The 21,970-nt window shown below is 41.4% G+C and overlaps 1 protein-coding gene and 1 non-coding gene across 2 annotated transcripts; one reads left to right on the top strand and one right to left on the bottom strand.

Moving 5' to 3' along the window:
• Window positions 1-445: 445 nt before the first annotated feature.
• On the top strand, window positions 446-21,226 carry LOC120064607 (isotocin receptor-like). The gene is made up of 2 exons (XM_039015209.1): window positions 446-1,376; window positions 21,009-21,226. The coding sequence occupies exons 1-2, from the start codon at window positions 446-448 to the stop codon at window positions 21,224-21,226; spliced, it is 1,149 nt and encodes a 382-aa protein (XP_038871137.1).
• trnaa-cgc lies at window positions 10,781-10,857 on the bottom strand. The gene has a single exon. It is a non-coding gene; the product is annotated as a tRNA-Ala (tRNA).
• Window positions 21,227-21,970: the final 744 nt, after the last annotated feature.

Below are 21,970 nucleotides of genomic sequence, written 5' to 3'. Positions count from 1 at the left end.
TATCATACATTTATTTATTCATTTATCCATGTTTGATCTTTTAGCCACTGACTTGTAAAATGTAGGCTTCTTTTATTTGTTTTTACCTAGAACATATCTCCCAGAGTCTACGCCTAATTGGGACACCTTACTATTGGATTTTACTTTGCCTTTGGTAAGCCTACCGTCCAAGAGACAAACATGTAAACAGAAAAAAACATCTTAATAAACTTTGCAATAACGGGAAATGATAAACAAATAAACAAGGAACAGATGAGGAGCCAATCAGTCACTTCACCGATGTCTGGTACTCGATAATAGGCAGTGTTTTTGGGCTCCAGGTGAAACACACTATGCAAACAGAGCGACGGAGCATCGTATAGTTCCAAAAATTTTATTTCACAAAAGCACATAGAACTACGTAGAAAACGGAGCTTGTGTAAGGTGGCGAGTTTACGCATGAATGATGGAGGACCTTCTGCGAGACCAAGACTTGTGGGCGATTATAAATGATTCACGGACCAACTCGAGTCGCGGTGGAAACGAGACCAGTACTAGGAACCAGTCCATCGTGAACCCCTTGAAGCGGAACGAGGAGGTGGCCAAAGTGGAGGTGACCGTTCTTATCCTAGTTCTGCTGCTCGCGATGGTCGGTAACATTTGCGTCCTTTTGGCTATCCATACGAGCAAGCACAGCCACTCTCGGATGTATTACTTCATGAAACACCTCAGTATTGCGGACCTGGTGGTGGCAATCTTTCAGGTCCTCCCGCAGCTTATATGGGACATTACATTCCGCTTCTACGGGCCGGACTTACTGTGCAGGCTGGTGAAGTACCTACAGGTTGTCGGGATGTTCGGGTCCACCTACATGCTTGTTCTAATGTCCATAGACAGATGCTTGGCGATATGTCAGCCGCTTCGCTCTCTGCACAAGAGGAAGGACCGTTTTTATGTGATTGCCTCTTGGATGCTTAGTCTGATTTTCAGTACCCCTCAAGTGTATATATTTTCGTTGAGGGATGTGGGCAACGGAGTTTATGACTGTTGGGGAGACTTCGTGCAACCCTGGGGCGCCAAGGCGTACATTACATGGATTAGTCTTACAATCTACATAATTCCAGTGGCTATCCTAAGTCTTTGCTATGGCCTGATAAGTTTTAAAATATGGCAAAACTTTAAAATGAAAACCAGACGGGATCAGTGTATGTCTCTGACGCCGCGGGCGTACAAAGGCGCAGCGCTCTCTCGAGTGAGCAGCGTGAGGCTCATATCAAAAGCGAAGATCCGAACTGTCAAAATGACTTTTGTCATAGTCCTAGCTTATATTGTTTGCTGGACTCCTTTTTTCTTCGTACAAATGTGGTCGGCATGGGATCCTGCTGCACCCAGAGAAGGTAATTGTAAAGAGCTTTATGCATGAATTACACACTGCTTTATGCATGAATTACACACTGCTTTATGCATGGATGGGTTTATCAGGAGCACGTATAAACAGCAATACTGCATAATGTAGATCAATTGTTGGCTCCATAAGCAGGGTTGTAGTGCTGCAGGAGCGCAGGAGAGCGGCGCTCCCTCACCTTTTTCAATTTGAGAATACACAGAGCTGGTAAAACTATTTCTGGAAAATTAATTCTGATTAATTATCACAAGAATGTCATGAAAAATAATAGAATGACAAACTAAATGGCGGTCTAGAGGTAGGTAAATTGTGGTTTCTTCCCTGTCTTCTCTCTGGCAGTGGCAATAATTATGAATAACTATTGGATACATGTATGCACTGCAGAGGCCCGTCAGAACGTGAATAAAAAAAAAAATCTAAATTCACCGTGTGTTTGTCTTGATTTTCAAAAAACTCCACGGACCCTCTCTTGCGCAGTGGAACCCAAAACATTATGTGACCACTTGGTTAAGTGACACCGTTCTGCCGAGGACACCCAAACCAGAAAGGCTACCGCAAAGCCCAAGGAGCCTTACCCTCTCTGGAAGTTGCTGTAGCCCTGCTTGGCACATTTAGCCTATTGGCTATTGGTTGAGACCCAGGCTGTTCGGGTTAAACGGGTTAAATGTGTCCAAAACAGCACTAATATTTCTAACATCTCCTAGATATAGGACAGACACTTCAAAACCTTATTCCTTATGATTTATTTTTTTACTATCTTTTTTGCCATTTACTGCATAAATGTGTTATTCAATGTGTTTCCATGGGCTATAGCAGTAAAGGCCAAGTAAAGGTTTTTGTTATACCTAAAGGGGTCCTAAATTTCAAAATCAAACAGCTAAATCATCCATGGTATGACCATCTTAAAATATTTCCATGTTAGCTATATCCTGGCACTGTCCTTTCAGAACAATGAAGGGTGCTACAATCATTTAAAACAACACTCATCAAGATCTGTGAAATGCCTAATAGTTCTACTCATCATTTATTATTATAAACATTTTTACAAAATTAAGATTATCACTTCTCATAACACCTCCAAAACAAAGGTCAGGTGGTTTGGTAAGAAGAATGCCCTTCCTCCCACAGGTGTGATTACTACCTCTGAGGGTTTAGAGCTTGAGGTAGTCACCTCATACGAGTACTTGGGAGTATGGCTAGACAGTGCACTGTCCTTCTCTCAGCACATATCAAAGCTGCAGGCTAAAGTTAAATCTAGACTTGGTTTCCTCTATCGTAATCCCTCCTCTTTCACCTCAGCTGCCAAACTAACCCTGATTCAGATGACCATCCTACCCATGCTAGATTACGGAGACATCCTTTATAGATTGGCAGGTAAGGGTGCTCTCGAGCGGCTAGATGTTCTTTACCATTCGGCCATCAGATCTGCCACCAATGCTCCTTATCTTCTTATGGCTGAGATCCCGTTAACGGGATCAGCCAGTGAAAGTGCAGGGCGCCAAATTCAAACAACAGAAATCTCATAATTAAAAGTCTTCAAACATACAAGTATTTTACACCATTTTAACTTATTTGGGACAGGGGGCAGTATTGAGTAGCTTGGATAAAAAGGTGCCCAGAGTAAACTGCCTGCTACTCAGTCCTAAAAGCTAGAATATGCATATTATTAGTAGAGTTGGATAGAAAACCCTCTGAAGTTTCTAAAACTTTTAATGATGTCTGTGAGTATAACAGAACTCATATGGCAGGCAAAAACCTGACAAAAAAATCCAACCAGGAAGTGGGAAATCTGAGGTTTGTAGGTTTGCCTATCCAATATACAGTGTCTTTGGGGTCATATTGCACTTCGTAAGGCTTCCACTAGATGTCAACAGTCTTTAGAACCTTGTTTGAGTATTCATTTTTTATTTTCATCCCAGGCCCCAGTTCTCATGCGCCAAAACTCAACAGAGCACACCAGGATATATATATATCGTTTTTTAACACCATCTGCTATAACTTGCTCACAAAACAGTTATTCAAGAAGATCAAAATGCATAGGCTATTCCAATGATGCAGTTTCACCAGTAAAACGTGAAGAATTCAAAATTGACATTGATGATTGCCTATGTTACAATTAGGTATGCCTAAATTGGTGTTTGAGGGTATTAAACATTGAAAAATGTCTTGAGACAATAATGTGTGGGTTTGCCAGATGCTGCAACTGTAGAATGCATATTATGCATATTCTATATAATGATAGGCTATTCAAAAACTATATATCTGTCTGTACAAACTTTGAGTGAGGAAATGATAACGTTTTACACTTTCTTTTGCGCTTCCACACCTAAGAAAATAGCACCACACCACTGTCCATCAGCCTGGTCTAATAGAGTAGACGTAACATAGTATATGCCAATCTGGGACACTCAAATTAGTGTGATATGTTACATTTGGTATGGTTACATAAGAGAGAAGTTTTACAGTAGACTTAAACAAATCTACTTTGAAACAAAAGTATAGACCTCACACACATGGTTATGGGAATAAAATAAGAAGACCCATGTACCATGTCAAATATACAGTTGAAATGTATTCCATTTTGAGTTTGCATCCCAATATTACACTTCATATACAACACAGAAAACTGAAATATAAACAAACCCGTTTGACATAGAGAGCGTTTAAAAAAAAAAAAGAATGTTTATTAAATATTAAATTATGAAATATATTAATAACATTCCACCCATGAGGCCACTAGAGGGAAATCTGGTCATTCGACTGCAGGAACTATGGCAAAAACGAAAGTATGGTGATTGGGGGGGGGGGGGGGGGGGTGTATAAGGCAAACATCTAGCAACCCAAAGGATGCGTATTTGATTCTATCACGGACAAGTTTTGCGTTTGCTACTTTTAAACTACTTAGCATGTTAGCTGGGCCATTCAAGTATCTGGCGAAAGGTACCAAAAAATGTCTGCATCATTGAAGGTCCCTAAGAACACAGTGGCCTCCGTCATTCTAAAATGGAAGAAGTTTGGAACCACCAAAACTCTTCCTAGAGCTGGCCATCCGGCCAAACTGAGCAATTGGGGGAGAAGGGCCTTTGTCAAGGAGGTGACCAAGAACCCGATGGTCAAGCTGACAGAGCTCCAGAGTTCCTCTGTGGCGATGGGAGAACTTTTCAGAAGGACAACCATCTCTGCAGCACTCCAGCAATCAGGCCATTTTGGTAGTGGCCAGACGGAAGCCACTCTTCAGTAAAAGGCACATGACAGCCCACTTGGAGTTTGCCAAAAGTCATCTAAAGGACTCTCAGACCATGAGAAACAAGATACTCTGGTCTGATGAAACCAGGATTGAACTCTTTGGCTTGAATGCCAAGCGTCACGTCTGGAGGAAACCTGGCACCATCCCTTTGGTGAAGCATGGTGGTGGCAGCATCATGCTGTGTGGGTGTTTTTCAGCGGCAGGGACTGGGAGGCTAGTCACGATTTGAGGGAAAGATGAACGGATTAAAGTACACAGCGATCCTTGATGAAAACCTGCTCCAGAGCACTCAGGATCTCAGACTGGGGAGAAGGTTCACCTTCCAACAGGACAACAACCCTAAGCACACCTCCAAGACAACGCAGGAGTGGATTCAGGACAAGTATCTGAATGTCCTTGAATGGCCCAGCCAGTGCCCGGACTTGAACCCAATCAAACCTTTAAGTTTGCAGTGACACATCCATAACCTGAGCGGAAACCAGATTGCATACCAGAGAGAATACTATAGACATCAAAAAAGCCAGTCAGTTGATTATTGACAAGTCTTTCCAACACTTTTGATAAACAGGGCAAAATAGAAATAGGCCTGTAACAGTTAGGATCAGCTTGATTTCCCCCTTCAAAAAATTTACGAACCGTGGCTGCCATCCAAGCAATGGGAACCTCCCCAGAGAGAAGAGGCAGGTTAAAAAGGTCAGAGATAGGCTTGGCAATTAGTGGCAGCAACGTTAAAGAAGAAAGGGTATAAACCATCTGACCCAGATGTTTTTTGGGGATCAAGTTTAAGGAGCTCCTTTAGCACCTCAGACTCAGTGACCACCTGCAGGGAGAAACTTTGTAGTGGGGCAGGGGGAAAAGAGGGAGGAGCGTCAGGGCTAGTCGCATTAGAAGGGGTGGGAGATACAATTTTGGAGTCAAATAGGAATCCTGACTTAATGAAGTGGTGATTAAAAAGCTCAACCATGTGCTTCTTGTCAGTAACAACCACATCATCAACTTCAAGGGACATGGGCAGCTGTGAGGAGGAGGGTTTATTCTCCAGGTCTTTAACCATTTTCCAAAACTTCTTGGGGTTAGACCCACAGAGAGAGAACTGCTCCTTAAACTAACTAACTTTGGCCTTCCGGATAGCCTGAGTGCACGTATTTCTCATTTGCCTGAATGAGAGCCAGTCACCTGAGTATGCGTGTGCCGAGCCTTTCGCCAAATGCAATTCTTGAGGTGTAGTAACTCTGCAAGATCATGGTCAAACCAGGGGCTGAACCTGTTTTTAATTCTCATTTTCTTTATGGGGGCATGTTTGTTAACAATATCACTGAAAATATCAAAAAAAGAAGGCCCAAGCGTCTTCGACAGAGTGGATCAAGGTAATTCTATACCAATTTACAGAGGCCAGGTCATGAAGGAAGGCTTACTCATTAAAGTTTTTTAGCAAGCGTCTATGACAAATCAGGACAGGTCGTTTCACTGAGCAGCATTACAAACACAGGCTGTTAAACAGTGATCACTAAGGTCATTACAGAAAACATTAGACTGATACCGATCAGGATTATTTGTGAGGATTACATTGATGAGAGTATCCTTTTCTGAGTGCTTGGAGTCATATCTTGTGGGGTTGGTAATAATCTGAGAAAGATTTAGTGAGTCCCATTGCTTTAGGACTTGGTCAGGTGGTTTAAGCATGTCCTCGTTTAGGTCATCTAGCAGGACGAATTCAGACAGTGTAAGGGGCCAGGAGAGTACTAACTGAACAGTTCTCTAAGTGTGATAGGACCAGGAATTGAATCACCAGATTCAGAGTGCTAGATGTTACATACTCTGACGCCTTGTAGTTTTGTTTTTTTCACTCACAAATGAGTCCTGATTGAAACCCTCTGTAGGACTTCGGTAGATTACCTTAGGGACAGCCTTTGTTTTTTTAGTTATCCTAGTGAGTGCAACCAAGTTATGATCACTACAACCTAGTGCCACTGATACAGCTTTAGAACAATGTTCAGCCATGTTAGTAAAAATGTGATTGATTCAAGTTGATGATGTGATACCGGACCTATTAGTGAACGTTCTGGTTGGTAATGTCGTAACTTGGGTCAGGTTATATACATTGGCAACATAAATACGTTTCTTTCTCATTGGACAGTGGTGTTTCAAAAATCTATATTCATAGCTCCCTGTCTATTGCTCCTCCTAACTCCTAGGGAGGGAGGGTGAACAATCAGTTTGTCAATCCTCAAGTATGCTATGTCACCTTGTTCTCTTGCAGCCTTCATGGCTGGTATTAGTTCCTTTTTTCTTTGTCAGACTGCATAGAGAAGTCCTCATTGATGAAGATGTAGGACCCTTTAAGGCATTTGGCTTTTTCAAGGACTGCAAGCTTATCCTTGAACCTGAGGAATCTCACTAAAATTGGCCTGGGTCTGGTTCCATTGGCACCACCATTGGCACCACCAGTGCCCCCTGGTTTTCCCAGAACAATGAGCACGTTCCAGATCAATCTGTTGATCCAATTGTAGCTCTTCAGAAAACAGCTTTCGAACTATGATATTTATGTGTCTAACTTTCTCACTCATCCTTTTTCACAAAGGTTGTCAAATAATATTGGTCTTTTAAATTGTTCCTGTTCTGGCCCTTCACGTGATGTGCTATAGGCCGAGTGTCAAGGCTCAGGAGTAGACCCAAGTGCAGACAGTTTTGAAATATCAAAAGTTTATTACAAAAACAGGGGGGCAGGCAAACAACAGGTCACGGGCAGGCAGAGGTCAGTAGTCCAGAGCAGAGTCCAAAAGGTACAGAACGGCAAGCAGGCTCAGGGTCAGGGCATTTAGAGGTCAGTAATCCAGGGTGGTATGGCAAGGTACAGAACGACAGGCAGGCTCAGGGTTAGGGCAGGCAGAATGGTCAAAAGTGGAAAAGCTAGAAAACAGGAACTGGAGCCAGACAAGAGCACGGGAAAAACCTCTGGTATGCTTGGCGAAACAAAGCGAACTGGCAACGGACAAACAGAGAACGCATGTATAAGTACAATGGGGAAGATGGGCGACACCTGGAGGGGGGTGGAGACAAGAACAAAGACAGGTGAAACAGATCAGGGTGTGACACCAGAATAAATTGTTGTGAAAGCCAATTTTTGTTAATAATTTACTGTGTTACGTCTACCCCTGAGTCCAGGTTGGTTCCATACATTATGCACACACATATGCTATGAAGAGTGAAAAAGGTGAAAACCCCCTCTAGTGTGCCCGGCAAAATTAAGCGTCATTGCAAAACAAGTAAGGGAGGCATGGAGAGTGACATGACCTGATAAGCTGTTATCCTCCTGTTTTATCATTTAATTTTGTTTTGGTAGTTGGGAGTTGGGGAATGTCTTGTATTAGACATGTTGTGCTCTTGTCTCTCTCCTGGTGCTATTTGTCCAGTGGTGTGTATTCAAGGATGCCAAGGAAAGCCAGACATCGACTCTCTCTGTGTTTCATAATTTTCCTTCAATTTGGAAGAGGCTGAATGCATCTCACCGGAGAAAGCATCCAAGCGAAACAGCGCCCTTCTGTCTCTGTATGTGTTGCCCATCTATCTGATGCTGTCTGGTCAAAAAGAGAATGCCATTTTTGCTGCCGATAGCATTGATTAATACATTTATTTTAATAATAGCCAATCAGCGTTGAGCTAAACTGAGCGAGCCCAACTGTGAATGGTCCAGGCACACCAAAAAAAAGGGAAGCCAGTTTGGATTTGGTTTCACGCCAATCACACAGTAGTGTGGTGTTGGTAAAATCATTGGGGAAGCCCAGACATAAAAAAAGCCATATTACAACCTATGTGTTGTAATTGTGTTGTTTGCTCTATAACCTGTTAGTTCATATGCCTTGCCACTGTGATATTATATAGGCCTGAGGCCCAAAATAATTTAAACCCCACCTTTGTTACATCACAAAACCGGAGAGCAAACTCTGTACGGTGAAGTCACAAAACCGGAGAGCAAACTCTGTACGGTGAAGTCACAAAACCGGAGAGCAAACTCTGTCTGGTGAAGTCCACAAAGCATATTGCATGTAAAAAAAAAAACAGTTACATTACCTACAGCATGGTCAAGCAAGTTAATTTTGGTGACTTTTTCGGACAACTAAACAACTATTGATTTAGAATCACAGAGAGTAACTGCAAGTCGCAAAGAAAACAGGAACTGCCGTCACTATTCCAGCTCCATTTCAACTTCAACATTTCAACATCATCAAATCACCTATGCTTAGTCTAATACAGTGACAAATAAAAAATACCAAAAGCAATCAATGTAAGCTAAATACAATTTCGCTGTTCTGATTTACAGTTGAAGTCGGAAGTTTACATACACTTAGGTTGGAGTCATTATAACTAGTTTTTCAACTATAATTTTGGCAAGTCGGTTAGGATATCTACTTTGTGCATGACACAAGTCATTTTTCCAACAATTGTTTACAGACAGATTATTTCACTTATACTTCACTGTATCACAATTCCAGTGGGTCAGAAGTTTACAATACAGACTGTGCCTTTAAACAGCTTGAAAAATTCCAGAAAATGATGTCACTGCTTTGGAAGCTTCTGTTAGGCTAATTGACATCATTTGAGTCAATTGGAGGTGTACCTGTGGATGTATTTCAAGGCCTACCTTCAAACTCAGTGCCTCTTTGTTTGACATCATGGGGAAATCAAAAGAAATCTGCCAAGACCTCCAAAAAATAAATGTGGTCCTCCACACGTCTGGCTCAACCTTGGGAGCAATTTCCAAATGCCTGAAGGTACCACGTTCATCTGTACAAACAATAGTACGCAAGTATAAACACCATGGGACCACGCAGCCGTCATACCGTTCAGGAAGGAGACGCGTTCTCTCTCCTAGAGATGAACGTTCTTTGGTGCGAAAAGTGCAAATCAATCCCATAACAACAGCAAAGGACCTTGTGAAGATGCTGGAGGAAACAAGTACAAAAATATCTATATCCACAGTTAAACGAGTCCTATATCGACATAACCTGAAAGTTCGCTCAGCAAGGAAGAAGCCACCTCTCCAAAACCGCCATAAAAAAGCCAGACTACGGTTTGTAACTGCAAATGGGAACAAAGATCATACTTTTTGGAGAAATGTCCTCTGGTCTGATTAAACAAAAATAGAAATGTTTGGCCATAATGACCATCGTTATGTTTGGAGGAAAAAGGGGGAGGCTTGCAAGCCGAAGAACACCATCCCAACCGTGAAGCACAGGGGTGGCAACATCATGTTGTGTGGTGCTTTGCTGGAGGAGGGACTGGTGCACTTCACAAAATAGATGGCATCATGAGGAAGGAAAATTGTATGGATATATTGAAGCAACATCTCAAGACATCAGTCAGGAAGTTAAAGCTTGGTCGCAAATGGTTCTTCCAAATGGACAATGACCCCAAGCATACTTCCAAAGTTGTGGCAAAATGGCAACAAAGGCAAGGTATTGGAGTGGCCATCACAAAGCCCTGACCTCAATCCTATAGAACATTTGTGGACGGAACTGAAAAAGTGTGTGCGAGCAAGGTGGCCTACAAACCTGACTCAGTTACACCAGCTCTGTCAGGAGGAATGGGCCAAAATTCACCCAACTGATTGTGGGAATCTTGTGCAAGGCTACCTGAAACATTTGACCCAAGTTAAACAATTTAAAGGCAATGCTACCAAATACTAATTGAGTGTATGTAAACTTCTGACCCACTGGGAATGTGATGAAAGAAATAAAAGCTGAAATAAATCATTCTCTCTACTATTATTCTGACATTGCAGATTCTTAAAATAAAGTGGTCATCCTAACTGACCTAAGACAGGGAATTTTTACTAGGATTAAATGTCAGGAATTGTGAAACTGAGTTTAAATGTATTTGGCTAAGGTGAATGTGTAACAGTATAACTTTTGTCCGTCCCCTCGCCCCGACCCGGGCGCGAACCAGGGACCCTCTGCACACATCAACAACAGTCACCCACGAAGCATCGTTACCCATCGCTCCACAAAAGGCACGGCCCTTGGAGAGCAAGGGGAACCATTACATTTACATTACATTTAAGTCATTTAGCAGACGCTCTTATCCAGAGCGACTTACAAATTGGAAAGTTCATACATATTCATCCTGGTCCCCCCGTGGGAATTGAACCCTGGTCCCCCCGTGGGAATTGAACCCACAACCCTGGCGTTGCGAGCGCCATGCTCTACCAACTGAGCCACACGGGACCACTACTTCAAGGTCTCAAAGCGAGTGACGTCACCGATTGAAACGCTATTAGCGCGCACCACCGCTAACTAGCTAGCCATTTCACATCGGTTACATATGTAAACTTCCGACTTCAACTGTATGTGTCTGTGCATGTGTAGAAAAAACATGTTCACTCCCCCTACTTGTAAAGAAACACAAATGCCATCCTCCTCTCTTTCGCGTTGACAAAATGGTCTATGACTCTGTCACATAGTATATGATTTTAGTTTTTGTTGTCCTAGACTACTTGGCTAAAATGCTTGCTCACTAGCCTAACTTCCTTTCATGGGCAACGATGAGCCAGCTAATTAACATTAGCCTACTACATCTATCTACATTTTGAACTTACATTCTCTCATGCCAGGGGCAGAATATAAGAGTTTATGGTTGGATTAGAATCGCCCTTATAATCATTGGCCAGTACAGAGAATTAAGTAAAACCACAAGTCCAAATCCCTATCTCCATCCATGGCCAGTTTAGGATAGGCAAATTTTAGCTAGCTAGCCACCGGAGGACAACGTCACAATGACACATGTATATACACTTTAACCTCTAATTCCTCCCAAACCCGGATCCGGGAGCACCCCCATCAGTAAAAAAGCTGACTAGCATAGCCTAGCATAGCGTCACAAGTAAATACTAGCATCTAAATATCATTAAATCACAAGTCCAAGACACCAGATGAAAGATACACATCTTGTGAATCCAGCCATCATTTCTGATTTTTAAAATGTTTTACAGGGAAGACACAATATGTAAATCTATTAGCTAACCACGTTAGCAAAAGACACCACTTTTTTTACTCCACCATTTTTTTACTGCATCAGTAGCTATCACAAATTCGACCAAATAAAGATATAAATAGCCACTAACCAAGAAACAACTTCATCAGATGACAGTCTGATAACATATTTATTGTATAGCATATGTTTTGTTAGAAAAATGTGCATATTTCAGGTATAAATCATAGTTTACCATTGCAGCCACCATCACAACTCTCACCAAAGCAACTAGAATAACTACAGAGACCATCGTGTATTACCTAAATACTCGTCATAAAACATTTATGAAAAATACACAGCGTACAGCAAATGAAAGACACAGATCTTGTGAATCCAGACAATATTTCAGATTTTCTAAGTGTTTTACAGCGAAAACACAATATAGCGTTATATTAGCTTACCACAATAGCAAACACACAACAGCATTGATTCAAGCCAAAAATAGCGATAACTTATAAACCACCAAAATATATTAATTTCACTGACCTGCTCAGAATTCTTCAGATGACAGTCCTATAACATCATATTACACAATGCATATAGAGTTTGTTCGAAAATGTGCATATTTAGCGGCACAAATCGTGGTTATACAATGAGAAAAGTAGCCAAGCTGCCAAGAAAATGTCGGGAGAAATCTTGGGAGAGGCACCTATTCTAATCGATAAATAATCATAAACTTGACTAAAAAATACAGGTTGGACAGCAAATGAAAGATAAATTAGTTCTTAATGCAATCGCTGTGTTACATTTTTAAAATTAACGTTACTACAACATACAGCGTGCGTTAAAGCGAGGCTGCACTGAAATTAATGGCGGCTTATGCATTTTACATTTTTCAACAGAACAACGAATTAACAGCATAAATAGTTCTTACTTTTTGATGAACTCCCATCAGAATCTTGGGAAAGGTGTCCTTTGTCCAAAATAATCGTTGCTCGGTTGTAGAATGTCGTCTTCAACGTTGCAATTAGCAGTAAACATTAGCATGTGAGCCAGAGATACCCAACTACCTAGAACGCCACAAAAATAAATACCCGAAAATCGCAATATACTGACAAACTGATATAATTCGGTTTAAAATAACAACATTATGATGTCTTTAAAGCCTATATCGAATAAAAACACAGCCGGATAATTCTAAGAGCTATAACCGAAGGTTCTAGTACGATATGCCAAGGTCCTCCGTGCGTCAGAGCGAAGAGGGAAAAGAACAGACACTTCCTTGCCAAGCTATTTATAACCTTTCAGATCTGCGTAGAGACTCCATTTCAACTCTCACTATTCGCTAACATCCAGGGGAAGGCGTATGCAGTGCATCTCAACCAATAGAAGACAGGCAGATATATAAACAGATCTCAGAGCAGCTTGCAGAATTCTGCATTCTCACATCCACATAGGAAAATTGCTCTAAGTCCAGTTCTGTTTCACTCACAGATATAATTCAAACGGTTTTAGAAACTAGAGAGTGTTTTCTATCCAATAGTAATAATAATATGCATATTGTACGAGCAAGAATTGAGTACGAGGCAGTTTAATTTGGGAACGTAATTATTACAAAGTGCTAACAGCACCCCCTATTGACAAGAAGTTTAAGTATGTTCACTTCACCTGCTCTGCAAAAAAATGCAGTATATAGTACAGTTGTTGTATATACAAAAGGTCCAAATACAGTCAGTATTTTGATACAGATATCGTATATACCCAAAAACATATCACATACACTACATGACCAGAAGTCTGTGGACACCTGCTCGTTGAACATCTCATTCCAAAATCATGGGCATTAATATGGAGTTGGTCCCCGCTTTTGTGCTATAACAGCCTCCACTCTTCTGTGAAGGCTTTCCACTAGATGTTGGAGCATTGCTGCGGGGACTTGCTTTCATTCAACCACAAGAGCATTAGTGAGGTTGGGCTCTTACAGTTGGCAGTATGCATTCTGGCAGAAATTTGACGAACTGACTTGTTGGAAAGGTGGCATCCTATGACGGTGCCACGTTGAAAGTCACTAAGCTCTTCATTGAGGCCATTCTCCCACCAATGTTTGTCTATGGAGATTGCATGGCTGTGTGCTCAATTTTATACACCTCTCAGCAACGGGTGGGGCTGAAATAGCCGAATCCATTCATTTGAAGCGGTGTCCACATACTTTTGTATATATAGAATATCACTGGAATGGCCCAAAGAAAAACCATCAAGCTCAAAGTTGATATATGATGTTGTTACAATCCATAAATACACCTCAAAATGGAAACAACCAAATGAGGCGAAGAGTAGGAGAAAGTAGCAGTTATACATTTCAAAGCCCTGCATGGCCTTTCTAGAGCTAGGGAGGGTAAATGTACTGTGACATCAAAGTGTTCCTTCCACTCTCTCGCCTTATGGGGTCCTAGGGGGCCTTGTGTCCTGATTTGTGTCTTTTCTGTATAATAACATAATTTGTCAGGAGATTTGCTCCTCTTATCTTAAGCGTTCCTCCTTTAAAGGGGAGCTCAGGGGAGTCCATCTGCTCCAGACCACATTTCAACCATCGCTTTGTGTTGCTAGCCACTGCAGCAGGAGCCAGCCATTGAGCAATGGATCCCAATGGAGCTATATCATCAAATACTCAGAAAAATTAAATTTCAAAAGCCTTATGGACTTGGAAGGAAGTCAGCCTTGGGACCTCTGGGTATGGGGAAGGCTAGGAGCAACTCAGGTTTTGAATCAGCAACAAAAGAGTGTTTGAAAGTTGTATCCCCCTCTTTTGTTCACCCACTCATCATTAAGATGGGATTTCATAATATTTGAAATATTTTCACATACTTCGACTGTGATATGTGGTTATCTCACCTAGCTATTTTAAGGTGAATTCACTAACCATAAGGCACTCTGGATAAGAGCATCTCTGCTAAATGACGAAAAAAGTGAAAGTATGCTTGATTGAGCTTGCATGTTATAATGAACCAATAGTAAAATCCCAAAATGCGAACCCAGCCCATTTGGCACTCCAGGCAGGCTAAAGCAAACCCTCAACGTATTAAAACGTTTCAAAACATTTTTGAACATCTTGTGGTTATTATGGCCATACCTTAGGCCTTCAATCCATAAGTGATATAGATGGCGTCTGTGGCAATGAATTGCACCAGTCTGCCTGAGCTGTTACCATGAGCCTATTTGACAGCTTAACTCTGAACGCCTGTCAGGGCCACTAATGTGGAGGAGGGCAGTGGATATATGACTCTGTCGTTTGGCGTGTGATTCATTCTCTGGATGGTGAGACAACACCATGAGCTAATCAACGCTTCATAATGGCCATGGACTTCTATGCTAGACTATGCTGCAATACAAGGCCTGTGTCTTTGCACAAATTAAGATCCATGAACTTTCTTTCTTTCTTTTTCTGTCTCTCTCTCTCTCTCTCTCCCTCGCTCTGTATCTCACACACACACACAAACACACACACCCACACTGCAGATTCATTATCTCAAGTCATGTGGAGGTGGCACAACGCAATATTAATTGGCTGAAGGAATAACACTGACACACCGAGAGTAATTGAATTAGATCAAAACATCAGAGAAACCTGACAAGAGCCTCTCACTGTGCATATTAATATATGATTAGGAGAAACCTATTAAGACATGGGTACATGCATGTCTTACCATGCTGACTTATAATTGACATCTGGCTGTTCAGCTCTCAACTGTCCTATCAGATTGTCAGTTCATTGAGTCCTATTCATAGAAATAAACACTCTTAGAAAAAAGGGTTCCCAAAAGAGTTCTTCAGCTGTCCCCATAAGATAACCATTTTTGGTTCCAGGTAGAACCCTTTTGGAATCCATGTAGAACCCATGGAACCCAAAACGGTTCTCTGTGGAACCAAAAAGGTTCTACCTGGAATCAAAAACGGTTCTTCAAAGGGTTCTCCTATGGGGAGAGTAATATAGGCATTCTATTTCTCAAGTTGTACTGTAGGATAGGTACTGCTGCAATCTTCTTTAGGATCAAATCCCTTCAATACCAGATATAGTTTTCCTTTGAGGCCTTGTGTCCTATATGTCTTTATAGCATAATGTATATTCAACAGTCTGTAAAATGAAGGAGAGGCTATAGAGAGAGAGAGACAGAAAGAGAGAGAGAGAGAGAAGCTGTTAGCAGGTCTCATCTTCAACCCAGGCTCTGATCATAACTCATGCAGACAGGGAGTAGGAGGGAAGATGTACACACTCACTTTATCACCCTCACATACAGTACTGTATAGGGAGTGGAAAACTGCCATTATTCTTTCTATAATTCCTTCGCTTATTTAGGTGTTATTTACGTTATATGCTGAGGAAACTAAAGAGTTGAAAGTTCTCTGATGATGGTGTATTAAATTGCAAGCCCACTTGATGCATTTGCTAGGGTCCGTTATTATGTTATTTAACTTTAACTCCAATTTTATAAATGTATGCACTTTTCCCCCAGAGACCAAAAATGATTTATTACTTGCTGATCTTTTCATGAATTAAATAACACTCACTTCATCAGACTAGTTTGTTGGTACGTACAACAGCTTACTGGTACATACAGTGCCTTCGGAAAGTATTCAGACCCCTTGACTTTTTCCACATTTTGTTACGTTACAGCCTTATTCTAAAAAGAATTAAAGAAAACATTTTCCTCAGCAATCTACACACAATACCTCATAATGACGAAGCAAAAACTTGTTTTTAGAAAATGTTGATAATTAATTTAAAAAAAGACAAAATAAAAACAGCCTCTAAAAACGGAAACGGCGACAGTCACTTGTTTTATTCTTGATTATGATTGATTTGTTTGATTGATTAATTGATAAATGAAAAACAGAAATATTTTAACTTAATTAAGGCTAGCGGAACCCCTCGACAACATCCGCTGAAATGGCAGAGCGCAAAATTCAAAAATATTTTTTTGAAATATTTAACTTTCATTCATTCACAAGGGCAATAAACCAAATGAAAGCTTAACTTGTTAATCTAGCCATCGTGTTCGATTTAAAATAAAATCTTTACAGCGAAAGCACACCATTCGATTATGTTAGGTCAGCGCCTAGTCACAGAAAAACATACAGCCATTTTCCAGCCAAAGAGAGGAGTCACAAAAAGCAGAAATAGAGATAAAATGAATCACTAACCTTTGATCTTCATCAGATGGCACTCATAGGACTTCAAGTTACACAATACATGTATGTTTTGTTCGATAAAGTTCATATAATTTATCCAAAAATCTCAGTTCACATTGGTGCGTTATGTTCAGTAATGTTGTGCCTCGAAAACATCCGGCGAATTTGCAGAGAGCCACATCAATTTACAGAAATACTCATCATAAACTTTGATAAAAGATACAAGTGTTATGCATAGAATTAAAGATATACTTCTCCTTAATGCAACCGCTATGTCAGATTTCAAAAAAGCTTTACGGAAAAAAGCACACCATGCAATAATCTGAGTACAGCGCCAAGCCACAAAAACAAGCCATATAGATACCCGCCATGTTGTGAAGTCAGAAATAGCCTTATAAATATTCACTTACCTTTGATGATCTTCATCAGAATGCAGTCCTAGGAATCCCAGTTCCACAATAAATGTTAGTTTTGTTCGATAAAGTTCATCTTTATGTCCAAATACCTCTTTTTTTGTTAGGGCGTTTAGTTCACCAATCGAAATTCACAAGGCGCGGGCAAGTCCAGACGAAAGTCCAGACTAAAAGTCCAAAAAGTTCTATTACTGTTCGTAGAAACATGTCAAACGATGTATAGAATCAATCTTTAGGATAATTTTATCATAAATCTTCAGTAATGTTTCAACCGGGCAATTCCTTTGTCTTTAGAAATGAAAAGGAACGGCAGCTATGTCTCACGGCTGCGCGCGACACCTGGTTCAAACGGCTCTTATTCGCTCCCCCTTCATAGTAGATGCCTGAAACAAGGTTCTAAAGACGGTTGACATCTAGTGGAAGCCTTAGGAAGTGCAATATGACCCCATAGACACTGTATATTCGAAAGGCAATGACTTGAAAAACTACAAACCTCAGATTTCCCACTTCCTGGTTGGATTTTTCTCAGGTTTTCGCCTGTCATATGAGTTCTGTTATACTCACAGACATCATTCAAACAGTTTTAGAAACTTCAGCGTGTTTTCTATCCGAAATCTACTAATAATATGCATATATTAGATTCTGGGCCTCAGTAGCAGGCAGTTTACTCTGGGCACGCTTTTCATCCGAACGTGAAAATGCTGCCCCCTATCCCAAACAGGTTTTAAGTCTCTGAAAACGGAAATGGCGACAGTGACTTGTTTATTCTTGATTATGATTGATAAGTATTCAGACCATTTGCTATGAGACTCGAAATTGAACTCAGGTGCATCCTGTTCCCATTGGTCATCCTTGAGATGTTTCTAAAACTTGATTGGAGTCCACCCGTGGTAAATTCAATTGATTGGAAATGATTTGGAAAGGCACACACCTGTCTATATAAGGTCCCACAGTTGACAGTGCATATCAGAGCAAAAACCAAGCCATGAGTTCAAAGGAATTGTCCGTAGAGCTTTGAGACAGGATTGTGTTCAGGCACAGATCTTGGGAAGTGTACCAAATTATTTCTGCAGCATTGAAGGTCCCTAAGAACACAGTGGACTCCATCATTCTTAAATGGAAGAAGTTTGGAACCACCTGGACTCCTCCTAGAGCTGGCTACCCGGCCTAACTGAACAATCGGGGGAGAAGGGCCTTAGTCAGGGAGGTGACCAAGAATCCGATGGTCACTCTGACAGAGCTCTAGAGTTCTTCTGTGGAGATGGGAGAACCTTCCAGAAGGACAACCATATCTGCAGCTCTCCACTAATCAGACCTTTATGGTAGAGTGGCCAGAAGGAAGCCACTCCTCAGTAAACGCACAACAGCCCACTTGGAGTCTGCCCAAAGGTACCTAAAGACACTCAGACCATAAGAAAGAAGATTCTCTGGTCTGATGAAACCAAGATTGAACTCTTTTGCCTGAATGCCAAGTGTCATGTCTGGAGGAAACCTGGCACCATCTCTACGGTGAAGCATGCTGGTGGCAGCATGAAGGCTTTGGGGATGTTTTCAGCGGCAGGGACTGGGAGACTAGTCAGGATCGAGGGAAAGATGAACGGATTAAAGTACAGAGAGATCCTTGATGAAAACCTGCTCCAGAGCGCTCAGGACATCAGACTGGTGCGAAGCTTCACCTTACAACAAGACAACAACCCTGAGCAAACAGCCAAAACAACACAGGAGTCGCTTCGGGACAAGTCTCTGAATGTCCTTGAGTGGCCTAGCCAGAGCCCGGACTTGAACCCGATTGAACATCTCTGAAGAGAATTTAAAAAATAGCTGTGCAGCAACACTCCCCATCCAACGTGACAGAGCTTGAGAGGATCTGCAGAGAAGAATTGGAGAAACTCCTCAAATACAGGTGTGCAAGCTTGTAGCGTCATACCCAAGAAGACTCGAGGCTGTAATTGCTGCCAAAGGTGCTTCAACAAAGTCCTGTCTGAATACTTATGTAAATGTGATATTTCAATTGTTGCTTTGTCATTATGGGGTATTGTGTGTAGATTGATGAGGGGGGAAAAACAATTTAATCAAATTTAGAATAAGGATGTAATGTAATGACATTTGGAAAAAGTCAAGGAGTCTGAATACTTTCCGAATGCTCTGTACAATTGAAGGCAATAGACAACTTCTCTGATAGGAAACGGCCTATGTGGCATCGATATTAGTCAAAATTGACTACAAAGTGTAAATAGGATAATTTTGGTCATAAATTCAGTCTCATCCAAAACAGAGATTTGTTAGTGAGTTTATCATGATTTACTGTTGAGGGTTGGGTTTTGATTTGGACAATGCTCACTTGTCCACTTAGGGATACAAAGCTGCGTTGATTGTGTTTTTCCATTCCTACCGCAGAACACACGATAGACCTGGCCATCAGAGCAGAGGATCTGACTTTGTTTACATAAGACATTATGTTGCACATGTTTTAACTTATAAATACTGCACCAAACTTGCGGAAGTAGTACTGGCTTTGTTCCTATGGTGTCTCATGGGGGACAAACATCAGGAACTGCCACATCGAACAACATCCCCCCCCAAGACTGAATTGAAATTAGCCTTTTTCTTTTTTTGTCCATCAACCTTCATGGTTCCATCTATATCTCTGTTCCCATATGGCAGTTGGGGTTTCCCTTTCCTTTCCTCCGTTCCACCAATATGTAAGACACACCACAGCCAGGCCAGGGATCACTATGATTTGTTGATTTGTTTTGTTCTAGAAAGCCAGCTGTTTTCAGCTGCTGCTCTCCGATAGGAGATTAAAGGGTCCCACCTTTCAGCAAGAATAGGAGCAAGACAAGTTTCATTGGGACATAGGACAGATGCAGGCCCAATTCATGGTCGGACAGTAGGCCAGAGACTTTTAATATGTGGAAATGTAAATGTGCAACGTGTGCTAACTTTCCGGTTGTCTGTACTGCATGTAATATATTGTGTGTTTGTGTATTTGTATGCTGACGTCACAAAATAAATGTCCATGTAAATGGACAATAAAATATATATCATACTATATCTAAGAGCAGAGGCATATGGAAGGAGAGAGAGAGAGAGCTAGAGAGAGATGGAGGAGGTTCCATCTCAAACCTATGCCAATTCTGTTCACTTTAAACTCATTTAGTGAAATGTCAGATCGCCAGTAGGGATTCATCTAATGGCTTCAAAGGTCACAGTACATACACACACCGTCCTTCCCGGATCAGTGTCCTATTGAGTTTGTTTTTGTTTCACACAGTAAACATTGCTTCGTTGGGTACTACATTCATGTAGTGCAAGAAGAATGGTGTTTTTGACTAAACTGGAACTCTGGTTACCGGGTTTGGTTGAATAGTGCCCCAGATGCCTGGAGAGAAGAATGTCAGATGATAGTTTGCTGTTTGTGAATAACAAGATGATGATTGTTGTACATGAATGCCTGCCAAAGTATAGCAGTTTATCGAAAACAGATTGTTATTGTTCCTTCAAGTTTGGAAGTTTGAATGCACATCAAACTTGACAATCAATCAATTGCTATTGAAATGAACTACGGTGCAACGATTGCACTGTACCAATTTGCAGTCAAGGCAACAAGTATATATTTCGGACAAGGAGAAATATTTGTACTTTCTATACTGTAGGTACCATATTGTGTTTTGGCGTTGGTTAAAGCTGTGATAGACTTATTGTATCTACAATGTATATTGAAAGTTGTCTGCAGTTGAAAATGACAGTATTCAGGAAGCTTTCTATTTGACTTCAATGTCTCTTTCCTTCTCTCTCTCTATCCTAGACGTGGCGTTTATCATTGCCATGCTACTGGCCAGCCTGAACAGCTGCTGTAACCCGTGGATCTATATGTTCTTCGCTGGCCACCTGTTTCATGACCTGATGAGGTGCTTTGTCTGCTGCTCCTCACAGTACCTGAAGGTCTCACGGTGCGGAGGATTTGACCACCAGCAGAGCCGCAGGAGCATTTCCACCTACGTCGTCAAGGACCATAGTAGTTAGAGGAGCGTCACTCAGACCTCCAGCACATGAGGAGTGAGGACCATGGAGGAGATGAGTTGGGGTGGGACAGGTTCTCCCTACCCCCGAAAGCCATTCTTTATACCAGTCAGAGGAGCATCACACAGCCCTTCAGTTCATGAGGACCATGGGAACACCAGAAGAGGCCTGGTGTGAGGTACTCTCTAACCTTCAATGACCTTCTCCATCACACAGACTCTAGAGGAGGACCATGAGAGGAGAGGGGGTTGGTCGGGGACTCTCTACCCCCTAATGGACTCAAGCCCTATTCGCACTGGACTAGTATTACTATAGAACGTCAGTTATGTAATTATTACCCTAGAATGTCTGTTTTTCCAGTGGACGATTCAGACAGGATTAGTTTTACCATATGCCCCCTGTATTTTTTTTCTCATTCAGATTTGAGCGTTATGATGGAAGCCTGGAGGCTGTTCTAGGCATGAATATATTTTAACTTGTCTAGGGATAGGTCTCTTTCAGGGTATCTGGCCACCCTCAGTTCGAAAGTCAAAATAATATCAATGAACTGTGTGCAGATATATAATTAACTAACATCTTTGACAATTTATTATTGTTGGCACAATATCATCTGGGCACAGGGAAAGTTGATATATGACAAAACAGGTCATTCATCTGTAGGCTACGTGCATAGCACTTTGTTTAAAGCATCAATTTGTTCCCATGTTCTTCCTAAACTGCGTGCAGCACTTATTAAACTCTGTAATA

Source organism: Salvelinus namaycush, chromosome 20 (genome assembly GCF_016432855.1).
Source record: "Salvelinus namaycush isolate Seneca chromosome 20, SaNama_1.0, whole genome shotgun sequence".
Taxonomy (NCBI): Eukaryota; Metazoa; Chordata; class Actinopteri; order Salmoniformes; family Salmonidae; genus Salvelinus; species Salvelinus namaycush.
The sequence above is the reverse complement of the archived record's forward strand: the minus strand, read 5'-3'. Positions and strand labels throughout refer to the sequence as shown.

What these genes read in the sequence shown, in the direction of transcription:
- LOC120064607 (XM_039015209.1), top strand. Translation starts at nt 446, where the DNA reads ATGGAGGACCTTCTGCGAGACCAAGACTTGTGGGCGATTATAAATGAT. An exon ending in TCCTGCTGCACCCAGAGAAG is followed by an intron (nt 1,377 to 21,008) that starts GTAATTGTAAAG and finishes TCTCTATCCTAG; the next exon opens with ACGTGGCGTTTATCATTGCC.